The following is an 18041-nucleotide window of genomic DNA, read 5'->3' on the forward strand; positions in this document are numbered from 1 at the left end:
CTGGATGGCTCAGAAATCATAAAAAGAGTATTTAAGAAGCTGACTGTGGAATATCAGGTATTTTGACAGATATCAAGCTTATAATACTCCTTCTAGAGGGTTCATTTGATTAATTTGTTGCTATTACACACAGCCACGGTAAGGCAATAAATTAACTTGTGGCTCTGCTCAAACAGGAAGTGTGAAATAAGATTTTTTCCATTAAGTATATTTGGTCGGCATTCACTAAATTCCAGGGGTTTCGGTCATACAGGTAGATTTATTTTAGAAAACAAATAAAAAACCAAAAACTACGGTTAGGGTTAGATTATCAAATAGGCCACGCCTCCCCGATGATGCAATCTGTTACGCTGTTCTGAAATCCCTGGAAATAAGTGCATCCCATATTTGGTCAAAAATGTCAAAGTAGACGTGGAATCATGTGGTGGAAATGGATTGAAAGCTTTAACTTTTTTTATCATGCTTTTCATTTCTAAGCAGGACCAGATTTCTAAAGTCTAGAACTTTACTTCTGGTTAAGACACGAGCGCATGAGTCTCACGTTTAAAACTGAAGACCAAAATGAAAACAGTTGCCAAATGTGTTTACTTTAATCGATTTATTTTATATAATAGGTGAATAAATGTTGAATGTAAGTGATACCGAGATTATTTTTTGGTTTTGGTTTCGTCTTCTTTGGATAGGTTCTTCATGATCTCTTCTTTCTTGGCCTGAAGTCTTTCTTCTCGCCTTTTGCGGGCCTCTCTCGTCTTTGAGCGACGAGCTTCTGCTTGGTGACTAAAGAAAGAGGGAATGAGAAAGAAGCTGTAAAATTATATAGTCAAAAAATGTGGTTACTATTTTAGAAAACAGAATATGGAATCTGGCTTTATGGTAGACGTCATAGCTTTATATGTTGATGTCTGCCTGTTAGTCTTCTGTTAACACTTATTAGGATAAAAATAGCTTGGGAATTTGTTGGCCCCATATATTATGTAACTGTATGTTAAGTATTACTACTGATAGCTGCATTAGATCCAACATATAAAATAAAGTTTTATAATAAAAATAAGAATAAATTATATTGAAAGTGTACAGTAAGAAAAAAAAGTTTTAAATATTTAATTCTACAATGTGTAACAACACTATTGTAACCAGTGTCTAACCACCATGTGCAAACCATTGCAAACATGTCTATCTCTAACTCTCTATCTAACTCTCGCTGTTGGAATTCAAACTTACGCAAGGAGTTTCTTGCGAGCCTGGTCAGCTTTGAGCTTGTGAATATGTTCCATCAATATCCGCTTATTCTTGAACACATTCCCTTTTACCTTCATATACAGAATGTGGTACCTGCAAGAGAAAACAGAGGGAGGAAAGAGTAAAGGTTATACTATAAATAAAGAGGAAGGGTTATTTATATTGTTGCCTCTTCATACCCACTGAACACATTTTGACATGTTACAACCACAAACAAAAATGTATTTTATTAGGATTTTATGTGATCCTACATACCAACACAAAGTGGCACATAATTGTATTAAAATTATTAATTGTATTCAGCCCCAGTGATTCAATACTTTGTAGAACCACCTTTCGCTGCAATTACAGCTGCAAGCCTTTTGGGGTATGTCTCTACCAGCTTTGCACATCTAGAGAGTGAAATTTTTGCCCATTCTTCTTTGCAAAATAGTTCAAGCTCAGTCAGTTCGGATGGCGAGCGTCTGTGAACAGCGATTTTCAAGTCTTGCCACAGATCCTCAATTGGATTTAGGTCTGGACTTTGACTGGGTCATTCTAACACATTAATATGCTTTTATCTAAACCACTCCATTGTAGCTCTGGCTGTATGTTTAGGGTCATTGTTTTGCTGGAAGGTGAACCTCCGTACCAGTCTCAAGTCTTTTGCAGACTCTAACAGGTTTTCATCTAAGATTGCCCTGTATTTGGCTCTGCCCATTTCTGCCCATAACACTTTTCAGATATTTATTTGTAAAAAAACATTTGGACACCATTTATAATTTTTATTCCACTTCACAATTATGTGCCACTTTCTTTCTGTCTATTTCATTAAATCCCAATAAAATACATTTTTCTTTGTGGTTGTAACGTGTCAAAATGTGAAAAAAAGTTCAGTAGGTATGAATACTTTTGCAAGGCACTGTATTATTGAAAAGTAAAATAAGGTCATTTCTTTGAGATAAATGAGAAAATTAAGAGTATCGTTAAGCAACAGAACACGGTACAGAGTGTGTTAGTGCCTTTGGCTTGTCTGTGACCACAATCATGACATTAGCTTTTATAAAACACTCCCTCTTGTGTTCTGCTGCTTGTATACAGTGTCATGCAAAATTATTTATTCCCTTCTTGATTGTCATACAGTTGCATAATAATAATGATGATAATAATAACACAAAACAATATACAGTTTTAAAAGATAATAATTTGAATTTTTTGAAAGAAATCTATAATTTCAGTATAAGAGCGGTTCAGTCCAAACTGGTCCTGCAAGCACAATGGCAAGCCATCTGACCCAACATGATGAATATCAAAAGAATTGAAAGCCTTCTTCACCTCAGATCAGGTCAGTGTTCATGAGTCCACCAAGAAAAATTGTATCCATGAGAAATTTGAAGACAAGCCTTTAGAGATAATGTTGTATGGACTGAGAAGTCAATACTGGAACAATTTGGAAGCTGTGGGTCCCGTTAATCCTGGCATAAAGCTAACACAGCGTTCCACAATAAGAAAATCACACCAATAGTCAGACACAGTAATCAGTATGTGAACGTATGCTCAAGCAGCAAGAAAATAATCCTAAGTACAAGAGAAACTCCACCACTGAGAGGCTCAAATCAAAGATCTGACTTAAGCCCCAATGAGATTACGTGTCTTAAATTACATTTTATTTAAGGAACTGAAACCACAAATGTTCCTGTTTTTTTTTTTTTTGGTTTTTTACAAAAATAGAGTAAATCAGGAAGTGTGTAAGGGGGGAAAGGGCAAACATATTTCATGTTATTTAAAGTGTCAATTCAAGAAAAGAAACTACAAAAAATATTTCCTCTATCTCATATTTAATATCTGCCCAATTTTCCCTCCACGAAAATAGTTTTCATACAAGAGAATTGCTTAAAAAAAAACAAAAAAAAAAGGAAAACTTAAACAATCTTGTTAGCATAAAAGTAGGAAATTAAACATTTTGTCAAGTCTGTAGAGTAGCTTCCTTCAATTATCCCCTCCTCATCAAAACAAGTAAATTTTTTTTTTTTAGTTTTGTCTGCCATCTAGCGGCAGGAATAATTATATGCATGATACGTTACCACATAAAAGGATAGTTTGCCATAAACTTTCTTAAAGTAGCATGAACTGTAAGTCATAACATTACTCGGTATAATTATAGATCGGTATAATAACAATAATACTAATTATTATTATGTCATGCTCCACTTCAGAATAATCCCAAAATAAGCAACAAGATGTCATCTTTAACCAATACAAGTATTTGAAGTATTTGAAAACTAACTGTTGTATGATATTTAATATAAATCAGCTGACTGGAATTTTATTTAGCCTTTCACGTGAAATATGATGATAAATATTAGATTAAAAATCTTAAAAGATCCTTTTTTATTCCAGTAAAATGTAAAACACTTCAGAGCCTGACTGCTAGATCTATAGTTTTCACCCATGTAAACAAACAGCTATTTTAACTTAACTACAAGTAATTTAAAAAATGTTTGAGCTTTAGTTCGCAGTATAAAATAAGACTCACATGTGTCTGTCGATCTTCTTTCCTTCTCTGTAGCGTGTGAGCAGCCGGCGCAGAATTCGCATCCGTCTCATCCAGCACAGCTTCTCTGGCATGCGAGCGTTTGCTGTTCCCTTCCTCTTACCTATTCATTACACATCATCTCAAACTTATACTTATGCATTTTAAGACACAGTGAAAGACATAATATATAAATGCACCATATGGTCCCTTTTGATGATCTGTCAGTTCCCTACAGCACAGGTGCTAATATACATCACCTGAACTTGCGTTTAATGACCACTAGATGAAGACATTGTGCTCTGTAGCACAGTTAAAGATAACATTCTGTAGTTTGGTTAAATTTATGAGAAAACTAGGCTACTACATATATTACAGAATTGCTGCTTCCTATGACACAGTGTAAAAATTATCAATATGGCATACCGATGCCTGTGTGCCGGCCCTTCCTCCGAGCCAGAGTATTCTTGCGACAGCGGGCATGAGAGTGAACTGTTACAGGCTTTTTGATGATCAGGCCATCCTTCACCAGCTTACGAATCTGCTGCCCTGAAAAAAGAGACAAGGCAGTTAAGCTGTAACAACTTGTAACACTTAACTGTGAGGATATTCATCTACTAGTCATCTAAGGTCTGACTTGCTTACTGGAGTTTGCGTTGGCAATTTCATTGGTCTCATTTGGGTCCAGCCACACTTTCTTTTTGCCACAGTGCAAGACATTGGATGCCAACCTCTTCTGAAGCCTGAGCATACTGAAGAAAGACATGAATTAAGTGATTCATTTGAAACAAATAAGACTTTAAGTCAATTAACTAAGTCAAGAATTTAAAGAAGTCAGAAATGTTTTTATGAAGAAAAGGGGGTCTAATATCCTTTACAAGGCTCTCTGAATTTGTTACAGGAAGCCTGTCAGTGCTGTGATTTCTTGCTCTTCAAAAAATGCTTCAAAGAATCATTTTGAAGCCATTAGATATTAAACCTAAACCGTACCTTATGTCCAAAAGGTAATAATGTCACTTATTTATTTATGCCAATTCCTTGAGTTGGCCATCAGGTTGCTTTTGTTTACTTATTGATCAAGGCCTGAGCCTTTATTTTTAGTTTTGTAGCTTAGATTTATCTTGGTAAAACAATAGAACAACATTAAAATGATTAATATAAAATAAATAAAGTATTTTTAACTACATGAGTAAACAATTCAGGAAGAAACTTGATGTTCATATATTTTAGGGCACAATAACAAGCAATGCAACGACTGACTTGCTAACAAAATGGCGACGTTGTAGTTACTACACAGCAGGAACCCGTAAAATTGTCCTATACTAGATATTTAGGAGTTTAATCCTAATTCAGTCGAGTGTTCAGACTATTATACATCCTGCTTTCTATTATTTAACATCATACAAATCTTACAAAATATTTATTCTCACCTCATTCTCACTTCAGGATAAGCGCAAAACCGTAAACAAACAACCGTCAGGAACTCAGACCGTACCATTACCAGAGGTAAGGAGAAAAACCTAAATGATTTCAGAACTTTTTTAAATATCTGTGTTTGTAATAAAAAACACTCTCAGCTTGGATAAAATTGTACTATTTTTATTCTGGATGAAGTCGTAAAAGAACACGTTTAAAATAATATTGATAATAAATGCTGAAAATTCTATTTAACCCCCAGACAAACAACGAATGGTGTAAACGTTTGCCGTGAAGCATCATGGGAAAGTGAGTTTAAAGTAGGGAGCGCGCTTACACTTGCTCTGCTCGGTGAGTGGAAGGGTGTAAAGATGTCCTATGAAAAAGATGTTATAAATCTGTCCAGAAAATATAATTTAAAGGTGCCCTTCCACACGAAACCGTTTTTACTTGTATTTTTTGATATGTGTTAGATCCATATGTGTTTGTGTTGTGTCGTGAATTTGAAAACGACCTGTTACCTCTGTCCCCGGTCAGTTCTAGCCACTTAAAAGAAATAAGGGGAGAAATCAGGTCAGTTGGAAAAGCTGGTCACTCTGACGTCAGAGTGACTGAGCTCATTACTATTCATGAGCTCTCCCACTTGAGACCGCGCCCCCAGAATTCGTGTAGCTCAGTGAGTTTCCTATACGGCAAGGATGGCTGAACGTTAACGGGCTTGTGAAGAAGCCATTCTGCCGCAATTCAAGGTGATTGTAAACAAATTTCCTCTAGCCTAGGTTACCTATTGCGCTGGGTGAATGAATAGACATGCTCTCATATCCTAGCAGTTAGCCAATCGGAGCCAAGCAGCATAGCTCATTTGAATATTCATGAGAACTGGCGCAAATCGAGCTGAGTCTTCCTGCAGGCTTTCTATACCACACTAGAATGGCTTGAAACAAGGTAACCAAGGCATTTTTTCCACAAAAATATGTTACAGAGTCCATGGTAAACTTCAGACATTACCACAAAAGTAATGAAATACGTGTGGCAGGGCATCTTTAAACTTATATACTCCAGCATTGTGTATTTGAATTGATCTTGGTTGATGTTTTTTTTATATATGAGATATTTGCTCTTAACAGTTTTAAATTACAGTTTTTCCATGAAAACCCAATATCATTATAAAACATTTACCATTTTTAAAATTTGAATACATGTGAAAGGAGCAATTTTTAGACCATGTATATCTTATAATTTTTTCTTATACTTTTTATAATGTCTTATAAAAAAGATGTTATAAATCTTTATAAAAAAATTTGAAAAATATGTTAGAATTTAAATTTATATACTGCAGCATGGTGTATTTCAATGGATCTTGATTGTTTATATTTATATATATATGTATATATATAATTATATATATATACATATATATATATATATATATATATATATATATATATATATATATATATATATATATATATATATATGTATATATATATATATATATATATACATATATATATATAATTTGTTTATATATAACACATATAGTCATATTTTAATCTTCATAAGGCACAAAAAAAGATAGTGTTCATTACATTTATCTGCAATGTTCATTCATCCAATCTTCGTAACTGCTTGGAAAATATCACATGATGTACAAACAAAATCTAATCAACACAAATTATGAGAGTGGTGTAGCTCAGAGGAACTGAGAGGATTTCTCAGTGAGTTTACACCTTTTCTCCAGAATTTTCTCCAGACACATTTTTAAAAATGTGCTTTATACCTCTCCCACTTTCAGATAACTTTGTGTGAATATTTAAGTACCTGGTGCACACCTTAGGATTGTCATCCTAAGTCTATTAGACTTTATACAGAATGGTGAAGTGGGAAAAACATCCAGTGAGAGACACTTCTTGCTTTGTAAGCAAGATTAATTGTTGACATTATTGTTAATGAGAAAGGTCTACAATGAGAAAATGAGAACTCACTTGCCAAAGTTGCTATGAAGGCTACAGTAACATGAATAGCCACCGCTGGAACAGTGGTGAACAGAAAAGCATCACAGAATGAGCAGTATTTTATAACCTTAGTGCACATGGGCTACAACACTAGAAGACAGCATCAGGGTTCACATCCTTCATCAAAGAACAGATTCAAACGTTTGGTCACCAGCAACCAACTTGAGCCTTGTTGTTAGCCTATCAGAAGCTAAATTGCCTATGATTTAATGTGTAAAATTCATATATACATAAAATAAATATTTACATTTACATTTACAGCATTGGTCAAAATATAAAGCATATTGTCTATAGCACATACCATTCTGTAAATTTCAGTTTATACTAATAGCCATCTGCCTGTTATATTCATAGTACATATACATTCACCTGTATATTATATTCATAATACATACACATCTGTAAATTACTGTTTATAGCAATAGCCATATATTTTGTTATATCCTTCTGTAAATTTCAGTTATAATTATAGCCATCTGTATATTATGTTCATAGTACACACACATCTGTAAATCACTTCATATTACCATTTTATTTAACTTATTTAACTTAACTAAGTCTTGTAAAAACTGTATATCCTGCACTTGCTGCTATTGCACTCTGGTTAGACCTAAACTGCATTTCGTTGCCTTGTACTTGTACATGTGTAATGACAATAAAGTTGAATCAAATCTAATTTATATGAGTCCAATCATCGGTAAAAACCCTTCCCACTACGCATTTACATCATCTCTACAGTGTGCATTTAGGGATGGAAGAGCATCTTGATTGATTGACAGGAGGAGAAAAGACGGGGCGTGGCCAGTCCTCCTAACAACGGCAGGCTCGAGCTTAGAGAGTCTACAGGAGGAGGAGGAGGATAAGGAGGAGGAGATATAGCTACCTAATACAGTGCATCGGTTAATCCTGAAAACAAACATGTTTTGACAATGAATAAAAGAAAGGCAACGTAGCGCACTGTAAACGAAACATCAGACTCCGTTCTTGACGCTCAAATCAATGGTACAGAAAGGGATGTCCAGGACGCCTTCCACCTCGACACAGGAGATCCAGATGGACATGTTCGACCACCACGGATCGCACGCGCAGGTGAGAAGGAACCGGGCAGGAATAAAATACATCACACCTGCTGCGTGTGCATAAAGACTCCACTTTATGTCTTTATAATAGGGTTAAATCCGTCGTTTACTTTTAATACGCTGTTATAACCAAAAAATATTGGTAGACATTAGTCAGTCAAGTCAGTCACTATCCACGGTGTGTGTGTAAAATAAACTACATTGTGTTTTACACCCAATATTATTAACTCAGATCTGTTAAAAGTGGTGCAATATGTATATTAAGATGCTTAAAATGGGATTGTAATATTACAAATCTTAGTTGTGGAGATTTTTCCTAATTTCTTTTCGGGTTCCTGTTGCATAACCCGTTATATAAACCAACGTGTTTTCAGTTCCTTATAACCTGTATTTGTATATGTGTGTATATATATATGTTTTTATATATATATATACTTTATATATAAATATATTTAGAATACGCCTTTGTATATACGCCTATTATATGCAAGCTGATATTCTAAACCTTATCATCTAAATCTGCATATTGTTATGTGGATCTTCACGTTCCACTTTTTTGTCCTTTTCCAATATTGTAAATGGTCCTTTGGAGATTCTGGTTGTTCTAGACAGAGAAATGATGTCATTCATTATTTCGGCTTCATTATAACCACGCCCACGTGCACCGGAAAGCGTAGTTGTGTACACACACGCACACGCAAACGCATACGCACACACGCACACGCACGCGCACACACAGAGACGTACCAAAACTTTACGCATTTTTTTTTTTTACCTGCCATCCCAAATCTGACTTTTTCCAGCTTTCTAACATAGACAAGCAACAGTCCTATATCACCACCTAATAAAAATATACTAATGTAAAATTTTCTGAAAGTTTCAATATCAGCCCTAGTCTGTATTATTAAAGATCATGGCACAAGCACAAAAAAATATTTCCTTGTCCATTGATGATGGCAGATGATTAGGGTCGATGCTTAGATTATTAGCCTGTAACCATTACCCTGTAACCCATAGCCTGTTCAGATATTGATCATAGGATACTAAATTGTATTGTATTATATCGCATCGTAGCAGATTCAGAGGTATCATCAAATACTGAATCGTCACCTTATGAGCCTGGCAAATTGTAACAGAGTCAGTGGTACAGTCAAATATTGAATTGCTGCCTAAAGGACCTAAATTGTAGCGTGCCATGATGTTTACACTCATACAAGGCAATAAGCTTGAGGATATTTTAGTGGAAATGACTGGCGGTCTGACACAATACCAGTTAAATTAACTATTTATTGCTATTAACATCTAACTATTTATTATTTTTTTTGTACTTATCTGTCACTGAGATTGTATGTAGAAAGATTAGTGGTAGAGACAGAAACACACTGAGATGCATACAAGTAGAAGCAATTGTATTTTAAAGAGACCGAAATTCACGGCTGTTGAAATGTGTTTAAAAGGACCAGGATCAGGAGACAGAGAGAGACAAAGGCATAAATGAGAAAACAGACAAAAGGTCAATGATGAATATGGACAAAATGGAAGAAAGTCTAATTCAATTCAAACTGTTTCTAAAGCATTTTAATTGCACTTTGTAAAATGAATCTTCTCATTTAAACCATCATTTCAATCCACACCAGCTCAGCGAGACACACGATTCACACGTACAACACAACTTCATCCACCTTTTTGGTGCATTGTCCATGAGTGACTCCTCTGAGATTCATTCAAATAATAAAATTTCACCTTCTCTTTGTTTATACATTATTTAAATAAATAATACTCTTCATAATTTACAGCAGTGTTTTGATTGCTCTGCCTGAGCAAAGTGTTTTGGACGGTAATAACTAGGTAATGAATACTTGCTCCTGTAAAATGGCAAATCAGAATATACATAAATATGCCTCACAAATACACTCAAATGTCTTTATTCACCAACTTATTTCATATATCACAGATTCGATTTTAATTGTTTAATTGAAATCAACCACACAGATATTTTTGAGCACAATGTATCACAAACAGGCGTAAAAAATATATTTAATTGTAATTACCGTTTCTCGTTTTCAGTCGATAGTTCAGGTTTTTCTATTTCTTGACAAGTTCTCATCTCTGTGATGGCAATTCATTCATTTGCTGGTATTTTGTTAGTAATATAAAACATCCCAAATATGAGGATTTGTAACAATTTAACAACTGGATTTTAGTAAATATAATTCAATTAGTTGTATTTAGAAAAATGTTAAGTAGCCTTTTCATACATTTCCGTCACATTATAATGTGATTTTGAAATGATCATTTAGGTGACTCATTGTAATTACACTATGAAAGGTTTTAACAAACAGTAATCCATTCAGATTCAGATCTGCGTGCAGGAAGAAATTATTTATGTCAAGGTACACACAAACATAATCCAAAACTCAGAGTGGTAGAGGAGAAAAGAGTCAAAACAAAAATGGTAAAGCATGAAACAACAACCCAGAAAAATTAGCTTGAAGGATGAGTGAACAACAAAAAGGTCAAAATATGTTATCTGGTAATCAGAGCTTAACAATGACAAAATTTCCTATTACAATGTTGCATGTTCTAATCTAATAAATGTTAAAACCAAGGAAGTGGTCCAGAAGTAGACAGCTAGAGCAGGAAGGTGTCCAGGGCTGGTGTGACAGATCAGCTTTGTGATATCATACTGCTCATTGTGTTTGGACATGTACTGCCTCCAACGTTTGCTTACTACTCATTATACACTCATTGATGTCAGGAACTTTGCTTAGTTCTCCAGACCATGGAAAAAGTTTTGAGGATGCTACCCCAAAATATACTGGGATGAAGTTAGTTCTGTAGAAGAACTGAGCGAATGTTAAGTGTATTCCAACTCCAGGCTGGCTTTTTTTTTTCTTTTCACTTTAGTACTACTTCAAAAACACCCAGCAAGATGACCTGGTTCAAGCGTTCTACCTTACCATTTGTCTGTATGTGACACCCTGAGAAGACATTTTCATTGATGCTTGACTGTTGGTAGAAGGCTTTCCAGACATGCAAAGTGAACTTAATGTACTGAACAGTATTTTAGTAGAGTATTTTCTTTTAGTGCATAAAAAAACCTTGCTGAAAATAGCTTCTGCTGTTTCCAGGGCCATTGGGAGCTTGGATAGAGGCATGAGATAACAAGTCTTCAGAAAAGCAATGGTGATGAATAAATTTTAGATTCCTCTGGGTATGGGCAGATTCGTAATTAAATATTATGCCTTGTGTGATCAAGGGCGGTGATGTACGGATAATGACTCCTACTTGTTGACAGATCCCAGGATGCTCTTGGTTGTCACTTTCTTAAAGATCCTGCTGTTAAGTGTCACCAAAAAACATCCAGTGAGTTTTTTTCACATTTACCCAACAGAAGTACAAATGTCCCCTTATATCAGTGCTTCTTTTATATTATATTTCATAGCCTAAATTTTGAAAGCTGTATCTCCTATCGTTCCACTCCACCAAAGTGAGTAAAGGTGCATTAATTAATGAAGGTCTGAAGAACTGAAAATGATACTGCCAAAATGCACTTGCACAGGCGAGACTGTTGAGACTAAAGCGACATGTGTTTATAGAAAATGTTCTTATTATGTGTTCTGCCTCTTAAGTGCTGATTCTCTGATTAGTTCTCTGACTACACTGTTTTCAGCACATAAGCTCATAATTCAGTGATTTCCCTGATTGTTAGATCCATATTTATGCCTCAAATGTTATATAATGCTGTGTGTGTGTTTTGAGAGGTGCTCCATCTGAATCATTTCTATACATAGATATGAGGGGGAGGTGGTAAAAACTATAAAGCTGGTTGTGTTAATGTGTGTGTGCGCAGTTGTGCATGTGTGTATGTGTGTATGCTTGTGTATTAGTGAGTGTGTTGTGAAGTAGTTGGATAAGATGTAATGTGTGTGGTGTGTGATTGCCAGTATTAGTAAAGTGATGGGTTTGTAATCATCAGAAGAACCATGATTAGAAATCTGATGATAGAATCATAAGTGCTGTTCTGTATGAGCTATGATATAAAAGATTAGAAAATGGGACACTGTGCACATTTTCTCTGCCTACACCTCAATGTCCCATTTACAAATTTACACCACATACAGAAATTTATGAACTGTGTACAATGTTCATTTACGTTTGGGTTGTTTGTTGTATGGGAGTTGGACCAGTTTGCAAGGATCTAAAGAAATACATTTTATTGTAACAGAATTGTGTAGGATTCATCCTCTCTTCTCATCTTATCTCCTCTCCTCTCCTTTTTTCTTATACTTTCCATCTGTCTCCTATCTACTCCTCTCTTCTTTTCTTGTCCTCTCAATCTGTCTTCTCCTCTTCTTGCTTCCTTTCTCCTTTCAATTTCTTTAGCCTCTTCTTCTTTTATCTTCTATTCTCCTGTCTCCTCTCCTGTCCTCTCCTCTCCTCTCCCCTACCCCTTATATTCTCCCATCTCTGCTCTATTTCTCCTGCCTCACCTGTTTCTTTGTCCACTCCTTTATTTTTCTCCCTCTCCAATCTCTTTAAGTCAAGTCAAGTCAAGTCAAGAAGCTTTTATTCTGAGCTTCTTCTGACTCCTCTTTTATCCTACTGTCTGCTCACACTCCTCTTCTGTTCTTTCTTTTCCTCTTTTCTTCTGTTCTCTTATCCAGTCTCTAATTGATCCCTTTGTCTGCTTTTGTCTTCTGTTCTCTCATCTCTTCAGTGTTTTCCGGTTCTCTTCTTTTGTTGTCTATTTTCTTTTTCCTTCCCTATTGTCTTGTCTTTTCTGTTTTTCACATTATAACTTTCAAAATAAGTTCCCCATCATTCCACATCCCTCTTTCCCAGTTATCCAAATAGCCTCAATGGGTGTTTGTCAACAGGAAGTCTCTTATTGCCATAGTGACAAATCCCTCCTCCTTCCTTTGACATTTGGTTGGCCTTTTTTCCCATCTGATCTCCATGTGCATATATAGCACCCATCTCCACCCATCCTGCATTAAGTATATAGCATACCATGCATCTCATAATAAATTCAGATTCCTATTTAATGAGAAATAAGGACATGGTTTAGTGTAGCTTTAACATAATCTGATGAATGAGGATAATCAAGAATTTCTGATCATCTCAACAAGAGCCTTCCTATTTTAGGTGTAAAAGCAGGGAAAGTAATAAAGGAAAAATATAGGAATACTAATAATGAAGCACATTTCATACTTCATTGTGTTTTGCTTCCAAAGCTAATTTTAAAGGGGAAAAGGGCGATGGGGCATGTTGTCTAGTAAGTGTGCTCATCACATCTGTAAGATGTTCTGCACTTGTTTAAGGGTGATTTAGCATGAGGAGTTAAGGACACAAATATTATTTTTTCGTTCTAATTTAAAAATTACTGGTCTTTTATAATGTATTTTGACCAATTTTTATATAAATACTACATGTCATTCATTCCAAGAAGTGCAAAAGCAAGCCAGAAGGTGTGGGAGTGTGTCAGAAGGAAGCGAAAGAACAATGGTGTAATTGTTCTATTATTAAGTGTGATTGTGTGTGTGTGTGTGTGTGTGTGTGTGTGTGAGAGAGAGAGAGAGAGAGAGAGAGAGAGAGAGATGCTACAATACTGTCTGTTCCATAAAGGTCTTTTATTGCCACCAAACCCAATTAGCCTTTCTCAGGTCTCCATGGAGACAGAGTCTTAGCATTCGCAAACGCTGCACATGGCCTCATCAAGGGCCAGCAGGTCATTGGCCACAGTTCAGGCCAATCAGATTAGAGGGTCCCACAGTGCACTGGCAGACATAAGTAATCATGGGTAATCATATCTGAACATGGAGACAGGAAATGGAGTACAGACCGTGCTTTTGCATGTGTTTGTGTGTTTGAGTGTTGAGTAATCATTTCTGACTTTTACCAATTCTCTTTCTTGTGTCTCGCAGGGGAAATATGCAAAGAGGAAGAGTCGCTTTAAGCGATCTGATGGCAGCACCTCATCTGACACAACCTCAAACAGCTTTGTCCGGCAGGTAAGTTTACAAACTCTCCACAATTGATCTTGCCCATGTGTGTGTTATTTCACAGTAACACATATTCACACTGCGGCAGCTTGGATAAACACACAAGCAATCAGGTCATAAAATAATACATAGTGAATTGTTAATTGATGAGCACAACCTGGTATGATTATGTTGCGTCACATATGTGGATAGAAGAAAACACTTATGGGTGTATCCTTCAAACATATAATCAAATGTTATCATAATATCTATCATTTTTAAGAGCAATTGCTAATTAATTAGAGCCTCCGAATGTTGATCTGGAAACGATAAAGATTGTTCCGCATTCATCCCAGGGTTCATATGTATAAGATGCTCATACTGAACATCCTTTTAACACACATACTAATGTTTGATTTAGAATATACAGTTGTAGAAGAGTAAGGATTTATAATCCCACTATCCATTGTCCTAGAAACGGATGGGTTTGTTTTTGAATCTCCTTGCATTCCTGATGTTGTCTTATTAAGTTTTCATTACCACTATCACTGTGGCTTGCTCATTAAGGATCTACTCACCATGCAGTTCATTAGGAACACCTGTAGGTTCATGCTGTTATCTTCTCAGCCAATTATGTGGCAGCAGAGCAATCCAAATTAAGCAGATACAGGTCAAGTTTATCAAAATGGGGTAAAATCAGTCAAACATCAAAACATGGAAAAACTGTGATATCTGTAACCACAAAAAAGGCACCATGACAGGTTTCACACCATGACAATGGGACCAGGCTGTGGCTAGGAGACTCTTCTTTGATTCTATTCTTGAGCATTCAGTTGACCTGCCATCTCAGCACCACTCCCAACGGGGTTTTGATCTCAAGGTGAACCAGATGCTGTCACCACTTGCAATGGCTCTACCCATATTCTTCAGCAAATTGATATGATATCGCTGGGTGTCTGCATGCTTTCCAGGCTGTTGCAGGTAACTGTTCACCAGACCAACCCCCTTAAGGATTGTGTCAGTGGTTCTGTCAGCAAGCCAGAAGCTTGCAGGAGGCATCTTGCAGTAGGAGGAGCACTCAGCTGGAAATCCTGTGACTGAGCTGGACAAACTCTTTGCTGCTCTCTGTGTGCCACTTCCATGGATGATCAGAGTCATTAAGTCAATCTGCACTTGCATTTCTTGCACATATTCAATGAGGGACCTGTCCAAAGACAAGCTTGAAAGGGTGAATCCCTTGACCAGTTGATGCTGGTTGAGTCTCTCAGATGCCAAAGAGGACATATGGTTCCTCCCAGTCTCTCTCGCCCTCATCCACCACCTACTGTTCCATAGCATCTGCTTGAGGGTCTAGATGCATTGTTCCACGAGGCCGTCATTTCTTTATGTCAGGTACTTCACCTGCACAAGCTTCATCTGTGCTTCTGCCACCCCATCTTGCAGCCATGTGCTCCTTTGCCCTCCACCACACAAGGGGTGTTAATTTGGTACTGCCAATGAGGAGCATTGTTTGGGGGTAATAGAGGTGTTTGTGCCAGATAAGTTAATTGAATTGTTACATCAAAGTAGCCCAAAGATTAACTGTATTGTTTAAATTTATTGTACTGTATTATGTCTATGCAGATAGTGATGTCTGTTTACTCTATTCACCTGAATAGCAGATCCTTGATGCTCAGTTTCATATTACACCATGTTCCTTTACTTACACACACAGAGTGCACCTGTAGCTCAGCCCCTCTCATTGACTTGACATTTTAAAAAAGGTTCCTGTGTCATGCTGAAATGCTTCCTCCTTTCTATGTGTCCTGTTTTCCACGCCCCTGCTGCATGACATTTGCCCGCCAGCAAGGGGTGTCAAACTAAGAAGTTTCCCTCCTGCTCTAATACAGGGACAGCACAGGGAGCATTACATCCTTTATGCATGCACAAAGAGAAAAGGTTATGGCAGTCTAAGCACACATCAACACACCAAGATGCAGTCTTTGGCACCATGACTGTGCTACCAGAAGCTGTATTCCTTTGATGCTGGAGTTGAATATTTCCCTTAGAGATTTATACTGTTGAATTGCTTGCAAATACAGTATAAGCAACAAACAATTCTAGTTCATTCAGTAATATATGTGATTGTGACTGGAGTATTTTTCCTATAGCTACATTTTAAAATAAATGTGTTAATTGTCAATTTCTACCAAAAGTTTGGTTGTGTATACAGGGCATCAACATACAATGCTGCATATCGTCGCTGTCGGGCGGAATCCTCGTATCTCCAAAACCGTTATTTTTCAGGAAAAAAAAACACCGTACCTTATCTGCAGTGCACAGGGTTTAGTCCGCGTTGCAGTGGATTGTCTTGCGCTAAATTCCCGTCCTCAGACGAGCACCAGAACTAGCGGGGGTCAAGATTTTTTTTTCTTTGAGCCCAGTGTTTTGAAGACATTTACCTCAGAAGACGTGTTGATTCGTTGCGACTCTTCTTGAGGAGAAATATGCCTGCGAAGCTCTCACACGGAGTGAGGAAGAGGTGGACAGTTGAAGTGTCCAATGGAGTTATGAGATTTGCGCTCAAGCTATTTTCAAGACTTTAGATTGGTTAATAACTTGTAAAAATAACAGACCCACGTGGGGACTGACCAATAGCATCGATATGTGAAAAAATATGAAATTAACCAAATTTGGACATACGAGATTTCCGCCCGACAGCGACGATATGTCATTGCTTAAAAAGTGACTAATACTAGGGGTGGAACACAATGACCCTGTATCATCTGACATCTGTGTCAGTATCTGGATTTAGTCCCCAGGTTTATATTAACAATAAGGGTTTATTAGTATTATTATTAGTAGTAGTGGTAGTAAATATTACCCTTTCCGTTATATCCTCAGAAACCCTGAAAAACACTGAAAAAATCCAGCACTTGCAGCATGGTCTGTCTTCTTTTGAGGGGTCCTACATATGGTTTCTTAAAAACAAATTTAAATGCTTCCACTTCCAGTAATATAAACAACCTGTAATCTTTTTAAAGCCACTGAGACCCGGGACCAGCAATTATCGGCTCACGTTAATTAACTTTGTATTTTTCGTGTGAGCTTCATAACTAACAACTTATTTGCACCCACATGAAAGAAAAAACACCTCCCACGTGTGTGATCCCAGTCTGGATGCCCACCTCTAGCCACAACTTGAGGTTCTATAAACTTTCTAAAAAAACGACTGAAACTTAAAATTATAAAGAATTCATATAAATATAGACATTACAAAGTTTAAATTAAATTATATTTACTTCTAAATGAGCAAGGCTAGGGCAAGGATCACAAGGAAAACCTCCCTGAGACAATATAAGAAAATAAACCTTGAGAGGAACTCAAATGGAAATCCATCCTCATCTGGGTGACACCAGAGAGTGTAATTGTAAAGAATGCTCTTTATATACAAATGTGTATAGAGTCAAGTGACGTTTCGTAACCAGGTGCTTTTGAGCATCTTGTGAAACAGCAGAATTTCTGAATGAATTACTAATTTAACACTAATTTCTTCGTGCCGATGCCATCAAATATTCAGTGATGGAGACCCGAGTGCAAAGCCGACCACTCCAACATCAGTTTGTATATATATTTTTATTAAAATACATATTATATTTTATAACTGCTATATAACGTATTAATATTTTGTTACATTCATGTAGCACATCTTCCAGGGCCCTAGACAGCAAATGAGCTAGCCATGAAATACACTTTGGACAAACTGATTAAAATGTAGGAAAGCACCTAACCAAGACATATTAGTCCAGAATGCTAA

The 18041-nt window shown here is 36.5% G+C and overlaps 2 protein-coding genes across 5 annotated transcripts in view; one reads left to right on the forward strand and one right to left on the reverse strand.

The window, feature by feature from the left end:
• Positions 1-583: 583 nt before the first annotated feature.
• On the reverse strand, positions 584-5336 carry rpl19 (ribosomal protein L19). 2 transcript variants are annotated; one of them, XM_060892834.1, is made up of 6 exons: positions 5182-5336; positions 4397-4503; positions 4178-4300; positions 3755-3875; positions 1222-1332; positions 584-777 (listed from the first exon to the last, which is right to left on the reverse strand). In XM_060892834.1, exons 1-6 carry the CDS (start codon positions 5247-5249, stop codon positions 648-650), a joined length of 660 nt encoding a protein of 219 aa, XP_060748817.1. In that variant the 5' UTR covers positions 5250-5336; the 3' UTR covers positions 584-647. The 2 variants fall into 2 exon arrangements, with proteins under 2 accessions (XP_060748817.1, XP_060748818.1); XM_060892835.1 differs by lacking the exon at positions 5182-5336 and adding an exon at positions 5012-5034.
• A 2706-nt stretch (positions 5337-8042) lies between these two features.
• Positions 8043-18041, forward strand: part of cacnb1 (calcium channel, voltage-dependent, beta 1 subunit) — a 33056-nt gene continuing 23057 nt past the window's right edge. For all 3 annotated transcript variants that reach the window (XM_060892442.1, XM_060892443.1, XM_060892445.1), the window contains exons 1-2: positions 8043-8271; positions 14189-14275. In XM_060892442.1, the coding sequence (XP_060748425.1) occupies positions 8182-8271; positions 14189-14275 (177 nt within the window). In that variant the 5' untranslated portion in view covers positions 8043-8181. The remainder of the gene's footprint in view (positions 8272-14188; positions 14276-18041) is intronic.

This window comes from Tachysurus vachellii, chromosome 18 (genome assembly GCF_030014155.1).
Source record: "Tachysurus vachellii isolate PV-2020 chromosome 18, HZAU_Pvac_v1, whole genome shotgun sequence".
Taxonomy (NCBI): domain Eukaryota; kingdom Metazoa; phylum Chordata; class Actinopteri; order Siluriformes; family Bagridae; genus Tachysurus; species Tachysurus vachellii.

Excerpts from the sequence above, each read along its gene's own strand:
- rpl19 (XM_060892834.1), bottom strand. The coding sequence starts at position 5,249 with ATGGTACGGTCTGAGTTCCTGACGGTTGTTTGTTTACGGTTTTGCGCT. Across the intron at positions 4,504-5,181 it reads TATCCTGAAGTGAGAATGAG|TATGCTCAGGCTTCAGAAGA; the intron begins GTGAGAATAAAT and ends GTCTTTCTTCAG. Across the intron at positions 3,876-4,177 it reads GGGCCGGCACACAGGCATCG|GTAAGAGGAAGGGAACAGCA; the intron begins GTATGCCATATT and ends TGTAATGAATAG.